General features: G+C 43.1%; 1 protein-coding gene and 1 long non-coding RNA gene across 6 annotated transcripts in view; one reads left to right on the plus strand and one right to left on the minus strand.

The window, feature by feature from the left end:
- The window catches only part of LOC133051872 (carbonic anhydrase 5B, mitochondrial), a 389,751-nt gene extending 379,816 nt beyond the window's left edge, over window positions 1–9,935 (minus strand). For 4 of the 5 annotated variants that reach the window (XM_061136544.1, XM_061136543.1, XM_061136542.1 and 1 more), the window contains exons 1-2: window positions 9,869–9,935; window positions 1,051–1,245 (exon numbers count right to left, since the gene is read on the minus strand). In XM_061136544.1, coding sequence (XP_060992527.1) covers window positions 1,051–1,192 — 142 coding nt within the window. In that variant the 5' untranslated portion in view covers window positions 1,193–1,245; window positions 9,869–9,935. Of the gene's footprint in view, window positions 1–1,050; window positions 1,246–1,390; window positions 1,409–9,868 lie in introns of those variants that run through there. The other variant, XM_061136541.1, reaches the window with a different exon arrangement.
- The window catches only part of LOC133051875 (uncharacterized), an 82,361-nt gene that overhangs the window by 25,680 nt on the left and 38,591 nt on the right, over window positions 1–18,090 (plus strand). The window lies entirely within an intron of this gene.

Here is an 18,090-nt window from a genome sequence, read left to right on the forward strand (position 1 = left end):
GCAAAGTATTCTAAAGACATGAGCATAGTGAATATTAGACTCTTAACTTTCAACTTTCTGTTAAAAAAAAACCTTTCTGTTAGTAACTAGATAAATATGACTAATTTTTTTTTCCATTTTTAGCCTTAGACCACAAAGTGCCAGTGTTGAGAAGAAGCCATTCTGGGGAGGATGTGGGCTTGCTGGTAGGAAGCCACACCCAGTGACCAGAAATTTATTATGACTCAGGCCAGTTCAGTTTAATGAGAACACAGTCAATGATGGAAGAAACAAAATGAACTTACAATAAAAATATATTTATGAAGCAGTTTCAAGGCAATGGATTTAGCTAGATTGGCACTGCTCATAAGTTCCTTTTTAATGTGCATATAGGGTCAGAGAGAGTAAACCCAAGGAAGAAAAGTTGAGAAACCTACAATCTGGAAGCAAACCAACACTGGAAAACTGTGTGAATTCACTGTGAATGGTGGAAAATATAGAAAATAACTATTTGGCAGATATGCTTAACCAGTGCATTAAACTCATGTCTCCACCATCACACACATTATCCTCTCCTATCATCCCAGGGGTTCTGTGCCAGCGTCACTTTGCCTCCAGGGGACCTTTTGGGAGGTCTTGAGACAGTTAGGGATGCCATGAAGTCTGTAGTGCACAGTCCAGCCCCAACAGCACGGAATGAGCCACCCCCAATGGCAGCAGTGCCGTGGAGTCAGGGAAGACCATCTGCCACCTCACCTGATCTGCGGGGTCACAGCAAAGCACACATGGGCCAGCTGGTCAGCTACAAGTAACTCTTCTGCAATTTCTAGTGAGGGATGGAACGTTCCAGAGTGCATCATCATGATGTGCACCTCAGACTTAGGTCAGCTGTAGCTCAATAAAGTTAGGGGAAAAGCTTCCCGTATTTTAACAGAGAAATAATGGGGTATTCTCCTCAAGGCATCTAATCCCAGCCTGGAATGCTGCTGACATCAGAGCTGCACACACTGAACACCCGTGACTCTTAGGAAACAACCAGCTTCCACTCCATCCAGGCAGCCGTGTACTCACAGACTCGGTTCCGGGATTTGTAAGTGCAGGTGTAGAGGCTGCAAGGCCTTGCAGGCGTGGATCTCGGAGTCTGGAACCTTCTCCACAGTGTCTTGCATGGAGAGGCTCGAAGAATGGCCCTCAGGTGACTCATCATCGCCATCTTTAGCTTAAAATCTTGATCAACTCCCCAGTAGCTTGCAGGAACCTAATAGCCTAGTGGGAGGACAGAAGAGGCAAAGCCATAAATGATAGAGGTCCCGATCATGTGGAAAACATTCAGATTATTAGTACATAGGAGGGGAGGCCAAAACAGAGTCAGTCGTTTATCCACTATTCCTCAAACACATTGCTCACCTACCTCATTGGCAGGTTCAGATAACTGATTCAGGTGCCTTGCCTTTCCCTTACGGTTACTAAATATTAGCAGTTCAGAGAAAGGACTCTTTTAATCCACAAAATGAAAGACTGTTAACAATACAGTTTCTTAAATTAAAAGCAAAAATTTACCCCTTGAAATCTAGATTAATAGTCCAGCATGGTACTGATATTTAGGAGAAACCAAAGATTAAAGTTTCCTCCAGGCAGCCTGAATTAAAAAAAGAAAGAAATCAATCTGCATCTGGATTGCTTAAAAACAAAAGAAAACCAAGCTATATCCTCCCAAAATACTCATGGGTAGTTTTTGAAACACTTTTAAATGCTAGTGTGTCCTTTAAAGAGGCAGGTCTCATATCCCTACATGTAAGACCCGAAGGACTCCCAAAGTTCTGCCTGATCTGAAAGAGAAACCTTCCTGAATATGTGAACCTAACCTAACCTCACAGCTTGGGAATTCTGCCAGTAAACATTTTTATTTCAACATTTCTTTGCTCTAAACACTCTGTTGGGTGCTGGGAAGTAGTAAAGATGAAGTGGATCATAAAAAAGAATGAGGTTCTTATACATGCTATAATGTGCTGAACCTCGAAAACAGTGTGCTAAGTGAAAGAAACCAGACACAAAAGGTCACATATGGTATGATTTCATTCGTATGAAATACTCAGAATAGGGAAATCTACAGAGACAGAAAATAGGTTGAGCAGAGGGGGAAATGGGGAATAACTGATTAATGGGTGTGGGGTTTTCTTTTGGGTGATATAATTGTTTTGGAACTAGATAGAGGTAGTTGTTATATAACATTGGGACTGTACTAAATGCCTCTGAATTGTACATTTTAAAATGGCTAATTTGGGGAATTCCCTGGTGGTCCAGTGATTAAGACTCCTCACTGCAGGGGACCTGGATTCAATCCCTGGTCAGGAACTGGGATCCCACAGGCCACGCACTGCGGCCAAAATATTAAAGATAAAATAGCTAATGTTGTGTGAATTTTACCTCAATAAAATAACACACATCATATGGGAAGGAAAACACACACCAACCAGTCCTCAGCAGGTACCTCCTGAGTCTGCTTTCTCCTGCCAAAGGAGGCCTCTCAGCAATTTGCCCTTGACTGGGGTGCAGAGGCACCAAAAGGGAAACTGAGGGGACAAGAAGACACGTCACTTACTGACCTGAACTTTATTCATTCATACCATGTTTCCCCAAGAAGAGTGTTAGATACAGAAAAAGCACATTATGACCCCAAGCTATGCTGAGCAAGGAGGCACACATTCTCATTTCATCCTCCCTCTGTTCATATACTTCACTGCAATTAATTAGCCATGAACGAGCCCTTCTGCCTATACTGCTGCCCTTGTCACTGCTAGCTCCAAGCTGGAGGAGACAAGGCTGCACCCAAGAGAAAGGAGAGAAAATCACACCTGAGGTGTGTCCAGTGAACACGGGACACAGAGAACAGAGTTACTTCCTGTCACTACCCTGCAAGGCACAAGTGAGGGCTCCAGACAGATCTCTATAACTGGCTCCCCACAAACCATGTGCCCACACCCGTATTGTAACATGAAGCACAGTATGGTGACAAGTCAGCCTTTCAGCCCAGGGCCATGCCTTCTGTTGTACACATCACTTTGCCAATGAACACACTGAACTAAGGGAGTGGAGGTGCATGGTCACCACATTAAAGGGAGCTCGTGACTCCCAGGGAGGCTCCTCTCCTGCAAGCCTAACTCCCTACCTAGGGTCTTTAGGCCAGTGACATCTAAAGTGTGTCTGCATTGCCAAAGGGTGTTTGATATTCTCTAACCAAGTTAAAATCACTTCTGTTCATAGTTTTATGTGTATGTTTGCATATATACATTTTTAAGGGCGTGGGTATGTAAAAATATACCTTATTTAAGATATGCAAAGTCAGATTTCAAATAGAGACTAACGATTTCAAATAGAGACTAATAATGAAATTTCAAGATATTATCTTGATAGTGCCTTGTGTCAAATGAGTACCTTGTTTTCAAAAATCTTAATATTTGAAATATCATTAACTGAATTAACTGAGCAGAGTTAAAGAGTGTACAATTTGCCACATCAATTCAGAATCTATTTCAGCTTTTTAAAATTTTTTTATTTTGGAAAACTTCAAACTTATAGAAATAGTGAAAATACTGTAATAAAATCACCTATGTACTTGCTACTGCATTTCAACAATTATCTCTTGGTGGCTAAGCAAATTTTATTTATGCCCCACCTACCACTTCCCCTCTCTGAATTATTTGAAACAAATCCAAGAAATCTTAGAAACTTATCCACGATTTTATTTTCCATTGAAAGTGAAAGTGAAAGTCACTCAGTCGTGTCTGACTCTTGGGACCCCATAGACTGTCCATGGAATTCTCCAGGCCAGAATACTGGAGTGGATAGCCTTTCCCTTCTCCAGGGGATCTTCCCAACCCAGGGATCGAACCCAGGTCTCCTGCATTGCAGGCGGATTCTTTACCAACTGAGCTATCAGGGAAGCCAGGGAAAATATCCTCCAAATTCATAGTTTCTTCTCCATGGAAATTATCTGTATGAAATAGCCCTTGACAATAGTTTATTGGCAGAATATGAAAACTATCAATTTTTCAAACTTAAAAACAGCACAAAAGCCCAGTAACCAGATACTTTCTCAGTGCCTACCTATCCCTTAAAGTAAACACTTCATTTCTTTCTTGATATCTCCACTCTAATCTTGGATTAGTGCTCAGGTTCAGAACTTTATGCTTCTAATTTATAAGACTACGTCTAGCATGAAACAGCATAATCTATAGTCACGGGTCAGCAGGGTCAAAGGAGTATATGAACTGAAATGTTTAAGATTAAGACTGAAGGGAGTTCCCTGGCAGTCCAGTGGTTAAGGCTCCCAGTGCAGGGGGCATGAGTTCAATCCCTGATCAGGTAACTAAAATCTTGCATGCACAGCACAGCCAAAAAGAAAACAAAACAAAAAAGATTAAGACTTAATGTACGTCCTTCAATTTATGCAAGAAAGAATCCAGAACCAGAGGAGCAGGAAAAACAGTCATTCAGTAACACTGCACAAGAAGTTGACTTTCTGTGACTTCAAATAGTGTAAGGTCTGAGAAAAGCCCAGATAATCCTGTTAAGTATTACATAAATGAAAATTATTATTACTTAAATTGAATTTGCTAAAATGCTACCCGTGATATCAGTACAAAAATTAAGAAACTAGAAAGCAGCTTCAGATGATTTTTAATGTCATTATTTTCTTTTTAAGACAGTATCATCAAATAATTCCAACTAAATAGGATTATCTCTGATAAAATCAATTTGTAAAATTTCAAAATTACTAAGAGATATGGGGAAACCTTGCCTTAATTCTGTGCTTCTTTCCATTGACTTCCATTCCTGTATTGAAGCAATAATGAGCAATTATCTCATGCAAAGCACTGTGCTGGGTTAAGATAATAAAGTTATGTTTTCTCCTTATTCTCACAAGCTTGCCACCTACAAAGAAAAACTATTTAAACACATAACTTCTCTAAGTTACTTCTTCATTGTAGTAAAATATACATATTTATTGTTTTAAACTTTTTAAAGTATACAGTTCAGTGGCATTAAATACATTCACAATGTTGTGTAACCATCACTACCATCTATACCCACACTTTTTCATCATCCTCAATATAAGCTCTGTACCCATTAAACAATAACTCCCCATTCCTTCCCACCTCATAGCCCCCAGGAACCTCTGTTCTTTCTGTCTCTATGTATTTGCCTACTCCACAGTGGACTCATAGAATATTTTTTCCCTGAGTCTGGCTTATTTCACTTACCATAATTAAATACTTCTTAATCAAAGTCAGATGTGATGACAGCCCTGACTTAATTCAATGAGAACATAGAGGGTAGAGGCTTTAACTTTCAGGAACAGGTATCATCTGGAACCATGAGTCAGAGGGGACAGTTTTAACAGGCGGGGCAGAGGCAGAGAGATGGCCGGGGAGGAATGATAAGGACATTTAGGGGATGGACGGAGTGCTTAAGAGCCAAGGTCAGAGAGGACAACTCTGTTCAGTAATCAATCTCAGTGTCAGAAGAGGTGGGCAAACATGTGAAAAAGGACTCCTTTCTTGCTTACAGTCTGGATGGTAGAAGAGACTTACTAATGCCCAGGAAGACAGTGCCAAGTGTAAGATACTGGTTTGTCCTTCAAAGGGAAGGTCGTGATAAGACAAGGCCACAGACATGCCTGATGACTGAGGGAATTGTACAGAAAAATGGGCACACACTTGGCCCTGCCTACGGAGCTGGGTGGGGAATCTGAGGTCTGTTGGCATGGCACCTGGAGAAGTCTGGGTAACTGATCCTTGGTCTAGCTCCACAGAGAGCAATCAGGAAAGCACTGAGGCCAGGGTGAACCGGCATCATAGGCTGGAGCTGACTGCTGGGGCCATGGCCATTAGGGACTGCCCTGCACGCTATAGTCGTGTTGTCTGTGAACAGCACTGAGGCTAATGACACATGGCCCAGAGGAAGTATCTCCTGTCCACTTCCAGACTGGCTGTCTAGGGCTAGGGGGAAACGAGAGCTCCAGATGATCTAACATCACCCTCACCCTCAGTAGTCTCCCCAGGGCCTACCCAGGGGTGGGGTACATGTAGTAGTCTGGAGAGCTGAGCCTCTGTCTGTCCCCTAAGAATGCTGCTGACCTCACTGAAGGAGAACACTGACTCTGAAGATTACCTTTTGTGTTTTTAGACAAAAACAAAACCCAAATCCTTTTTTTGTAACAAAGCCAAGTGTGTCGGAACTTTCCATCATCCCAAGTCTTCTATGAATATTTTTCAAGGTGTTGGCTAAGCAGATGCTCAGGGAACACAGTGGAAGGTAGAGCTGGCTAGAGATTTGAGATTAATTAAGGGAATATTAATTTCCAAGAGACAAGATGATTTTCAGATGTTATTCCATGTGTACAGGATGAAGCACTGATGGTTTCTGATGACTGTCAGCTTGGCACAGGATGGATGGGAGTGGGCAAAGAGGGGAGCCAGGAAAGCCATTCAATCCATCGCTCTTATTCTGTCATTCATGAGGACATCAATCAAATATTTATTAACTGCTAGGCACTGTTCTAGGCTCATAAGGGGAATAAAACAAAGTCCCTGTCCTTGTAGAGTTTACATTCAAGTAGAGGGAGACAGATGATAAATAGCAACATTGTAGACAATTAAACTAAAATATGTTCAGTGTAAAGTAGAGCAGAGTAAGGTGAATTTGTAGTGCCACAGGGGAGGGGGTGTTGGGTATTAAATAAATTGCTCAGGAGAGACCTTATTGAGAAGGTGAAATTTGAGCAAAGACCTTATTGAGAAGGTGAAATTGCTCAGGAGAGATCTTATTGAGAAGGGGGTGAAAGAATTAGTTATATGGCTTGCAGGATGAGGGTTATTCCAGGCAGAGGGAAATGCCTGTGCAAAAACCCTGAGGTGGGAGCTTGTCTGGCACATTCAAGGGACAGTGAGGAGGCCATTATGGCAGGAGTGCAGCAAAGCAGAAGTAAGGTAGTAGGAAATGAGGTCCAGAGGTAATGGATGCTAAGCAGATTTCTAGGCCGTTATAAAGGTTCCCCACTGTGGGGACACAGTAGAGTTTTTGGAGTAGAGGAGGAATTTAATCTGATAAACATTTAAAAAACATTTAAAAAACATTCAGGGTGCCCTATTGGAAAATGACCAGAATGGAAGAAAGCAGCAGGGACCCCATTCAGGATAATCCAGGGACTGCAACTAAGGATGCTGCAGTGGACGTGGTGGGAAGTGGCTGGGCACTGTCTGTATCTTGGGGATACAGCTTATAAGGTGTGAAAGAAAGCAGTCAAGGAAGACTGGCAGATTCTTGGCTTAAACAACTGCAAGGATGGAGTTGCCATGAACTGAGATGGGAAGGCTGTGTGTGGAAAAGGTTTTGGGTGGGAAATCTGTAGATCAGATTTGGGTATGTGGAGTTTGGAATGAAATTCCAATAATTCAAGTGAGAGAATGTGGTAGAATAGTCTACCTCGTGGTAGAACAAGGATGAATCCCTGAACAGAGAAACAGAACCTGGCACGGGAGCAGGTGAGGAGGGAAAGATGGTGCTCCTATTGCTAATCCTACTGGATTTGAGGTGCTGGGGCGGGGGCAGGTGAGAGGAAAGGTCTAGGGAGAGTTGGCAATGCCACGCTGGTGCTCAGGAGAGATTGTGAGGCTAGAAAGAGAAGGAAAATCCCCTCCCCCAGGGGTAACAGGTGTCTAGAGGGAGACTAACAAAATGGAGTGATTAGGGAGGCCTAGAGAAAGGGAAGTCAAATGCAATCAAGAAAGGAAGGGAGCATGAAAGGTCAGGGTCAAGGAGTGTTCCAGGGAAATCCAGATAGGAAGAAAACTTAGCTAATGCTAAATTACAGTATCTGTAACAGTACATGAGATTATTTATGCTAAAGCCAAAGGCCAATCCCCTCTGTTACATTAAAAGGTAGAATTTATTGAGAAGTGAGGTGGTTATTTAAATTTACCCATGGGTCTTATAGAGCCCAAGCTAGTAAACACAAATGTTTAATTATCAACCATAATATGTAACAGTGAATTACTAGCAGACATTACTGGGTGTCACAGAAAATCTGTCCTTACTTATGTGTGTTCTTAAAGATGGGACCATGGGATGAAAGGGCCCCAGAAGAGCCTTTGTTATTGCTAATTATTTATGTATGTCCCTGGATCTAACTAATACATCCCTTATCTGTTTTGCAGACTTGGAAATGTGTGAGGAGGAAAAAAGATTCTGAAAGCCTTTAAAAAATCATCCATAAATCATGTATTAAATGACAGTAGTTTGAACTCTGCCTGATTAAGCAATTTATAATACATACAAAACAGCAAAAAAAGGTACTCTGACTAAAGGTTACAATTACATTGAAAAAAAATTCCTGATTCTCATCAGATTCACTTTTCCATTTCTCACCTCCTCATTTCCAAAAGGAAGCAAGCCTTTTGCAGTTCCCTGACATGGAAATTAAGGGTTATGTTGCCATGTCTTGACTGAAAAAGCTGAGTTTCTTCTCACCCACTTCTCTGATAGCAGGATCCCAATCTGGGATTGCCAAAGGTTTCAGAATACATTTCTAGTAGCTGTTTTGCGTGCTGCAATTAACTTCCCCAGTGCAGCCAGTGAGATGAAATGCATTTCCCTCCTTCCATCAGATTTCCGAAATACTCATATTTCCTCATAAGTCACTCAGTCTTTATTGAGTTCTGACTGTGAGCAGTCACAGCCTTTTGCCTGGCTCCTAGGGCAAGGCAGGAGTGTACAGAGAGAATGGTGTCCTGCTGCTCTTGACCTTTTGGTGAATTTCAGTCCTGGTACTATGTAAAAATTGTCTGAGTAAAGGAAGAAAGCTCCAGATAGCTGAAAGGTTTTCCATTCCCCCAAGTGTGCAAAAACAGTGATCCCTCCGTAGGATATGCAAGGGAGGAGAGGGGTAGGGTCTGGGACAGCTTCCCTCAGAGAAATCTAGCTACTCTTGCAAATTCCAGCAAGGTTTTGAATAACAGAGTGAAGATGGCCAGATTAGCAGTAAAGGAAGAAGAAGGGGAAGCATAAAGCAATGTGGTTTTCAGTGGCAGGGTGAGAACAAGTTCTGTCCAAATTAAGGTGTACACATTAACTTCTCAAATTTCTGTTTCCCAGTGAAAATACGACTGAGGGGAGGGCACTTATAGTAACAAGTTGGCACCAGCCTCAGGGCAGTAGCATTTAACACTGAATTTTAACACTGAATGCCACAAAGACTCAAAACAGACATCAACAATGTTCCTACTACGGAGGTTCTCCTCCAGTTCTGGGGCGAGGCACAAAACAAAAAGGCAAGAGGGAATTGTGGAATGGAGAACGCTCAGATTCGTCCACGTGACACAGCTGTGCCGCACATCCCCTGCCCTGGGGGTGGTTATGACTCTGTTCTCAGACCCAGACATATTGGGGGGGGAGGGGGGAGGGGAGAAATGCAGGGAAGACCCAAGTCATTCCCAGTTTGCTGCGCCTCGGTTTTTGGAACTGCAATCTCAGATTTGTAGTCCTTATTCCAGTTTCAAGCTATTTCACAGCAGGTTGGACTTTCTGAGTTATTCACATCCAACCACCCTTAGCAAAACTCCCTCCCAAGTAACTACCCTTATGCCCCGACAAGTTCCCTGAGACAGCTGTTTACCCGTCGAGTGCAAATAATCCTGAAGGAGGTGCAGCCATCTGTTTGGTGACTCCCACAGTAGAAGAGGTCTCCGGGGCGAGAACAGGCGGGGGCGATGCCCTACGGGCCTCCGCAGTCCCCCAGCAACTATTCGCAGTACCAATAGCTGTCCGGGCTCCGAGACCCGGCCTGCCTCCGGTATAGCCCCCACTCTACGTGGCTACCCATCCTTACCTGAGCCTTTCCCCAGAGAACGAACCTTGCGGCTCGCTCCAGTCCGGCACTCGCAGCAGGAGCAATTGGCCATCGTAGCCACGCCTCCATGTCGCCCACAGCCCAGACCACGCCTAGACACCCCTCTAGGTCACGCCCCATATGGCATAGCCACGCCCCTCCAGGTCGAGCCTGTCCCTGCCCGTTGGCCTGGCCATGCCCCTCGCTCCAAAGCCACTCCCTTTTCTTTAGGACCCCACCCTGAGTTCCGCCTGGGCCCGCCCCCTTCACCTTGGTAACGCCCCTGCATTCCGCTGCGGTCCCGCCCCTCAAGCCGTGCTTAGCGGCTCCAGCTCCCGCCTTCGAGCAGGGCTTTGTTGCGGGAATTCGAGGTCGTGTGGGCGCCTTGCCCCCCCCCACCTTGAATCTAGAGAAGCTCTCTTGGGTCCTGGGAACTGAGTTCTGGCAAAGTTTTGTCGCGTGAAGTCAGATGGCGGGCTTAAGTGCCTCATCTAAAAAATTGCTTTTCTCAAGTTTCTCCCGTTTCCAAACATCAAGACTAGATATACTGAGAACAGGTGATTCAGGGAAACACAAACACTGGACGGATCTTGCAACCGTGATTCTTTCCTCCAGTTTGCATTTCCACTTTACCCCAGTTTCTTCGACCTAGCTTTCATGTCCTCCAGACTGGAATTAAGGAACCGTGCTATGCCCAGTCAGTTTTCACGTTCTTGAAACCAGAACTGTCACCCGCGTTCTTTATAGTCCCTCATGCGTGCTTGCTAAGTCGCTTCAGTAGTATCTGACTCTTTGTGACCCTATGGACCGTAACCCACTAGGCTCCTCTGTCCATGGGATTCTCCAGGCAAGAATACTGGAGTGGGTTGCCATGGCCTTTCCAGGGGATCTGCCTAACCCAGGGATGGAACCCGCATCTCTTATGTCTCCTGCATTGGCAGGCAGGTTCTTTACCATTAGGGCCACCTGGGAAGCCCCTTCTAGTCCCTCACGGGACCTTAAAGGCTAGGAGATCAATAGAATAAGCAGAACTCATGTATTTCCTGATGTCTCTGGCTCCAGTGAGCTCTTGCTGTCTAGGGCCTGTCGAGACATTATCGCATTTAGACTGAAACTCAGGTTGCCACCCTGAGTGCGTTGAGATTGTTCTGCTAACCTTATTCTCTCCATTTACAACTCTGGGTCCACAAGGAAAGTGTATAGAGGTTATAACAAGTTTTTCCACCCCTGTACAGAAATGTTTGATTCATTCATTCAAATCATGTTTATTGAGTACATACTCCCCTGACAAGCCTCAAGGAGTTACAGAATGAAGTAGTTCCAACTTGGATTGGGACATGACAAGAAATGATGAGAAAAAGATGTGGTAATAAATTGATAGGTAGAAAAGGATTTGGTAATCGCAGGTCTTCCTGATTTGATTTGTAGGAATATTTTTTGGGAGCAAACATAGGAAGCCACTTTTATAGGACTTAGTATATACTTCTTTACACAATAAATTCTCAGTAAATCTTCACTGAAACCCTTTTGTGTAGAAAGATAACATTTCCCCTTCTAAGGAGTAAAATTTGCTACTTGTATATCTTCAAATATATAAGGACTTCCCTTGTGGCTCAACTGGTAAAGAATCCGCCTGCAATGCGGGAGACCTAGATTCAACCCCTAGGCTGGGAAGATCCCCTGGAGAAGGGAAAGGCTACCCACTCCAGTATTCTGGCCTGGAGAATTCCATGGACTGTATAGTCCATGGGGTCACAAAGAGTCAGACACGACTGAGCAACTTTCACTATATCTTCAAATGCCAACAAATAAAGATTTTATGATAGCATATTTGGTTACTTTTTGTTCTCTTCCCACCCTCCACTGCATTTCTGGCTTGAAGATAGTGGGAATATTCACAGTATTGTGCTAGAAGGAACACGGAGAAAAGAACACTTTTCAACTGAACGCTTTCATGAAGCTTACCCTGAGCCTGAAAACTCTGTCTCATTTATAAAATATTTCAACTGTCAGTCATTTTTTGCCTGAAAAATGAACTCACAGAAACCGGTCTAAATACAGGCTGTACTAATTAATGAGTCGATTTTTGTACAGTTAGTCATATTTCACCTCCTTCCACAAATGATTTGAAGTAGTTTACTAAAATATAGGTGTTACTGGATAAATGAAATAGTTGAAGGAGCCAGGGAAAGTGGAACTTAATGGAAGGAGACTAATGCAACTGATGATAAGATTAGCTTTTAAGTGAATAACCCATCAGATCCAAAACAGTTGTTTAAGATCAATCAGAGATTTGTCCCCCAAGCTTATGAATGGCAATAGAAACGAGGAAATAGCTATCATTTAAAGGTCTTCCAGTGTTCATAAGATAAAAATCAACCTTTTGTTCTTTTAGAAATGCAGTGTTTCTTGAATTTTAGTCCTGGAAGAAATCCCATTTCTCTATGTAGATGATGTAGTGACCTAAGTGGGAAATAAGGAATTAAACACAGGTCCCCTCAATGTAAACTGTTGGCACAATCACGAAGCACAGTGCATTAATCAGTCCTATGAACCATCAGAACTTTTCTATTCATCCAAATACACAGGCCCTTAATGGTCTGACTTAATTCAGGGTAGCAATTTGATAATTTCTCCCCAGGATGGCAAATATGTTTCAATTCGTATGTCAACTTGGAGTCATTTGTAGTGGCTGCTTGAATAACTGTGTTGACTTTTGTGGCTTTGTCTAGGCTCAGAAGGAAGAAGTTCTGTGACTGATTAGCAATGTCTATCATGGGTGCAGAATGGGTGAGTGGCTGCATGCAAAACCTTATCTGGTGTCCCTGATTTGTAGAAAAGAGGTCTTGATCCAGGGCTTTTCTATCAGTTCAGTTCAGTCGCTCAGTCGTGTCCGACTCTTTGCGACCCCATGAACCGCAGCACACCAGGCCTCCCTGTCCACCACCAACTCCCGGAGTCTACCCAAACTCATGTCCATTGAGTCAGTGATGCCACCAACCATCTCATCCTCTCTCGTCCCCTTCTCCTCCTGCCCTCAATCTTTCCCAGCATCAGAGTCTTTTCTAATGAGTCAGCTCTTCACATCAGGTGGCCAAAGTATTGGAGTTTCAGCTTCAGCATCAGTCCTTCCAATGAACACCTAGGACTGACCTCCTTTAGGATGGACTGGTTGGATCTCCTTGCAGTCCAAGGGACTCTCAAGAGTCTTCTCCAACAACACAGTTCAAAAGCATCAATTCTTTGGCGCTCAGCTTTCTTTACAGTCCAACTCTCACACCCATACATGACTACTGGAAAAACCATAGCCTTGACTAGATGGACCTTTGTTGGTAAATTAACATCTCTGCTTTTTAATATGCTGTCTAAGTTGGTTATAACTTTCCTTCCAAGGAGTAAGCATCTTTTAATTTCATGACTGCAGTCACCACATACAGTGATTTTGGAGTCCCAAAAAATAAAGTGCTATCACTTCATGGCAAATAGATGGGGAAACAGTGGAAACGGGGCTTCTGTATAGTCACTCCAAATCTACAGTTCTCTAGACGTAGTGTTAGTTGCTCAGTCGTGTCTGACTCTTTGCAACCCCATGGACTGTAGCCCGCCAGGCTCCTCTGTCCATAGGATTCTCCAGGCAAGAATACTAGAGTGGGTAGCCATCCCCTTCTTCAAGAGATCTTCCTGAATGAGGGATTGAACCCAGTCTCCCTCACCACAGGCAGATTCTTTTCCGCCTAAGCCACCAGGGAAACCCACAGTTCTGTAGGACTTTTGATAAATACCTGACAGTAAAAAGTTCAAGGTCCCTCTCTCAAACTCTGTCCCATCCACACTGGTTTTCCCCTGTCCACTCCTATCTCAGAACATTTTCCTTTACCTTTCCCATTGTTTGGACTATTCTTTGCCTAGATTTACATGGCTGGCTTTTTCTCATCTTTCAGGGTTCAGCTCAAATGCCGTCTCTTTAGAGATGTCTCTCTTAACAACCATATCTGATGTTATATCCAGAGCCTCTCAGTCTGTACTGGGTGTATGGATCACCTGGAGATCTTGTTACAGTGGAGACTCTCAGTGGTTCTGGGATGTGCACTGAGGTTCTGCCTTTCAAGCAGTCTCCCAGGAGATATAAACCTGATGTTTACAAAAGACACTTTGAATAGCAGCCTGACTTCTCCCTCTCTGTATATTGGATTGTTTGTTGATTGTTTACTAAATGTAAATTCCATGAGAGCAGGGACTTTGACAAGTTGATTCAACTTTGTATTCCCAGCACTTAACACACAGTACCTGGCACATCTGTGGATGCTCTTTCAGTGTTGCTGGATGAATGATGTTATTCAAGATTCACCGATTTCTTTATCTCTTCAGTGCCCATGTGTCAACTACTTCAGTGACTGCTTATTTACACACCAGGAACTAGATTATAAATGGAAAAAAGGCAGTGCTTCTCAGGTACCAGTAAGTGAACTGCTAGTTACTTGTCCAAACTGAAATAAGAAACTTGAACTAGAATGTAAATCTGATCTGTCACTAAGGACAATGTTTAGTTAGGATAACATTTTCTTTTCTTCATAGCAAGACTTTACTGATGAAGGAAGCAATGAATTGTTTTCCCTTCTGGGACAAGTTCCTCTTCTCATCCTAGTAACTGTCAGAATTGGCACCTGGTGGTGGGACACATTTTGAGTAGTATTGATATAGAGGAGAGAAATATAGAGTATATTATAAAAAACATAATTTTTCCATCTTCAGAGAATTCATAGGCAGGTAGAAATACACATTTAAAGGTAGAATTATAAGAGTTTTAATTACTTGCTATAATAAACTAAATTATAGAAGAGAATGGAGAAGTGTGAGAGACAATGGGGAATTTTGTAAGTAAAGGAAGAATTGTGGGAGAAAAATAATTATTTGATAGAAAAGAATGATGAGAGAAAGAACTCTGGGAGGGAGTGAAAGATTGTGGACAAGAACAGAGAATTGTGGGAGAGACAAGAAATTTTGGGAGACAAGGCGTAATAGTTAAGTTTATGTGTCACTTTGTTGGGCTACAGTGCTCAGTGTCACTCAGACATTATTCTGGACGCTTCTGTGGAGGTGGGTTGTGGAGTGATGATATTAACATTAACATTAGTGGACTCTGAGTAAAGTATCAGTCAGTTCAGTCACCCAGTCATGTCTGACTCTTTGTGACCCCATGGAGCCCACCAGGCTCCTCTATCCATGGGGGTTCTCCAGGCAAGAATATTGGAGTGGGTTGCCATGCCCTCCTCCAGGGGATCTTCCCAACCCAGGTCTCCCACATTACAGGTGGATTCTTTACCATCTGAGCCACCAGGGAAGCCCAAGAACACTGGAGTAGGTAGCCTAACCCTTTTCCAGGGGATCTTCCTGACCCAGGAACTGAACTGGGGTCTCCTGCATTGCAGGCAGATTCTTTAGCTCAGCTGAGCAACCAAAGAAACCCCACATGCCACTAGGCATGGCCAAAAAAAAAAGGATTTTGGCCTGGAAAAACAAGCATTATAGGCCAAGACCATGAAAAACTTTCAATATAACATCCAAGAAGCAGTGTAGGTAATTGAACATCTAAGAGAAAATATCAGAACACTTAGTCCATCCTTGCTTTTACTGCATGGGACTTAATATAATTTATTTGTCTTGATTCACAGACACACAGGTGCGCATGCACCCCTTCAAGAAAATGTTCTTTAGATCCCCACTTTAGGAATACAACTTGGGCAAAATTACAGTTACTCAGTTTGTCTAGTTTTTGTTTCCCAGCAGTAGTGATTAACTGTCACTGAAATAAAATAATGTTAGTCTGTGAAAAATGAGTCTAAGTTCATAATGATTGTGACTGTTAACCTACAAAATTTGATGAGTCTTTTGAATATCCTAGGATTGAATATGGGAGAAGGCAATGGCAGCCCACTCCAGTACTCTTGCCTGGAAAATCCCATGGACGGAGGAGCCTGGTGGGCTGCAGTCCATGGGGTCGCTAGGAGTCGGACACGACTGAGTGACTTCACTTTCACTTTTCCCTTTCATGCATTGGAGAAGGAAATGGCAACCCACTCCAGTATTCTTGCCTGGAGAATCCCAGGGACAGGGGAGCCTGATGGGCTGCCGTCTGTGGGGTCACACAGAGTTGGACATGACTGAAGCGACTTGGCAGCAGCAGCAGCAGGATTGAATATCATGAGATTTTCTCATCTTAAAGTAGAGCATAGAATATAAGGGTAAGGACAAAAATAATTTTAAAGTCTTATTTATGATAAATGCTGTCATAAAGTTGGTTTTCTTTTTACCCATCTAGGAAATTTTTTTCTTCTATCTAGGAATGAGAAAAAAAATTATAATGCACCCAAGACACTTCATTTCCAACAGTTTGGGGCTTAGAAATCCAGTTTATGATAAGAATTAGTCAATCCAGCAGTCAAATATTCATGGGCCATGAGAAATGCAAAAAAAAAAAAAAAAAAAAAAGAACCGAATATAGTTCTTGCCCTCTAGAAAGTTTCAATTTTGTAGGATACAAAAGTAAATCATGTTGGCTATAGCTGCATGTATAAATGTGAAAAAAAAAATACTATGAGAATACAGGAGGAAAGCATAAAAAGTTAGATTGGACTATTATAAAACTTTACCCAAAAAAGTAAAAGAAAGGTTTCTCAGAGGAAGTGATAGTAGAGGTGGACCTGAAATGATGCCTAAGACATTTAAAGGTTAAAAAAAAAAAAAGAAAAATGTCATAGTGTTCAAGTTAAAAATATAGTATAAATATACAAAGAACAAAGGTAGCTGGTACTGGCTGGTAGAATGGCTCAGAGGGGGTAACAGTGTAGGCGCATCTGACTACTGGGTTAAGATCTTTGAGGCCAGAGTTCGGATTCTCTGTCACAGGCCCTCGGGTGCTAATGAAGATTTCAGTGTGGAAATGTTATTGTTTACTCGCTCAGTCGTGTTGGACTCTTTGCAACCCCATGAATTATAGCCCACCACACTCCTCTATTCATGGGATTTCCCAAGCGAGAATACCGGAGAGGGTTGCCATTTCCTTTTCCAGGGGATCTTCCCTACCCAGGGATCAAACCCGTGTCTCCTGCATTAGCAGGCGGATTCTTTACCATTGAGCCACCAGGGAAGCCCAATGACTTCAATATAAACGACAAAAAGGAGAACAAGGAAGGTAGAACAGCACTCATGACTGAGTTTTAAGTGTGCAGTTTTTTTGTGTGTGTGGCAGCTCATAGTGCTTCTAACAACCAGGGGGCGCCAGTGAGGCTCTGTAGGGAGGAAAAAAAGGACAAGAATTAGAACAAATGAATGAAAAGGGGAAGCAGGAGAAGGGGAGTTTGAGCATAATAGGTGACATTGACTTTATGCCACCTTCTCTGGACCTAAGTTATTGTTTCCACTTGTAAAGTGACACCCTGGACTGAAGGATCTATTAGTTTTCATTCAGGTTTACTAATTCTGCAGTGTTCTGTGGTATTTTAAATTATGAGCAGATGTGAGAAAGGAAGCCAGTGGGGTTGAGGTAGGTGCTATGTAATCTGAAAAACCAGTTCCTGAACTAAGTGATGTGACCAGAAAAGCCCAGAAAATGAAAGCTTTCTCAGGATGAGAGTAAGGAGGAGGTGGTTGCCCTGGTGGAGGATCAGATCCACAGGGTCTTAATCCAGGGCACTTTAGGAACAAGTTTTGCCTTGGAACAGATGAGTGGATTCCAAGACCACAAGGAACAGAAGAGCTGAGCACATCTGCTGCCTCCTTGCTCCTCATTGTAGATCTCTCAACCTTAATGTGCCTCCTATTGACCTCACTCTCTCCTTCCTTCCTGCCCCTTCTGAATTCTGTGAGCAGAGTAGCACTGTTTCCTTCTACTCAGTTTTCCCAGGCTAGACATTCCTGTGGTTCTTGACTGCCTTCACATCCACACTCTCCACAGTCAGTCATAATCAGTGACTGTGAGGCCCTGTAGTTTCTGCCTCCTAAAGGTCTCTTGCATCTGTCTTCTCCACAGCAATTGGCACTGTCATCACTGATGCACCACCACTTCCTCCCTGACTTGTTACAGCTGGCTTATGGCTGGCATCTTGGCACTGGTCTCTCCCACACCATGCACCATACTGGTCCTATGGGCAGATCTGAGCATGTCTCTACTAAACTAAGCACATTAACTTGCTTTTCGGTGGCCACCAGATGAAGTCCACACT

The sequence above is a fragment of the Dama dama genome, chromosome X, assembly GCF_033118175.1.
Source record: "Dama dama isolate Ldn47 chromosome X, ASM3311817v1, whole genome shotgun sequence".
Lineage (NCBI taxonomy): Eukaryota > Metazoa > Chordata > Mammalia > Artiodactyla > Cervidae > Dama > Dama dama.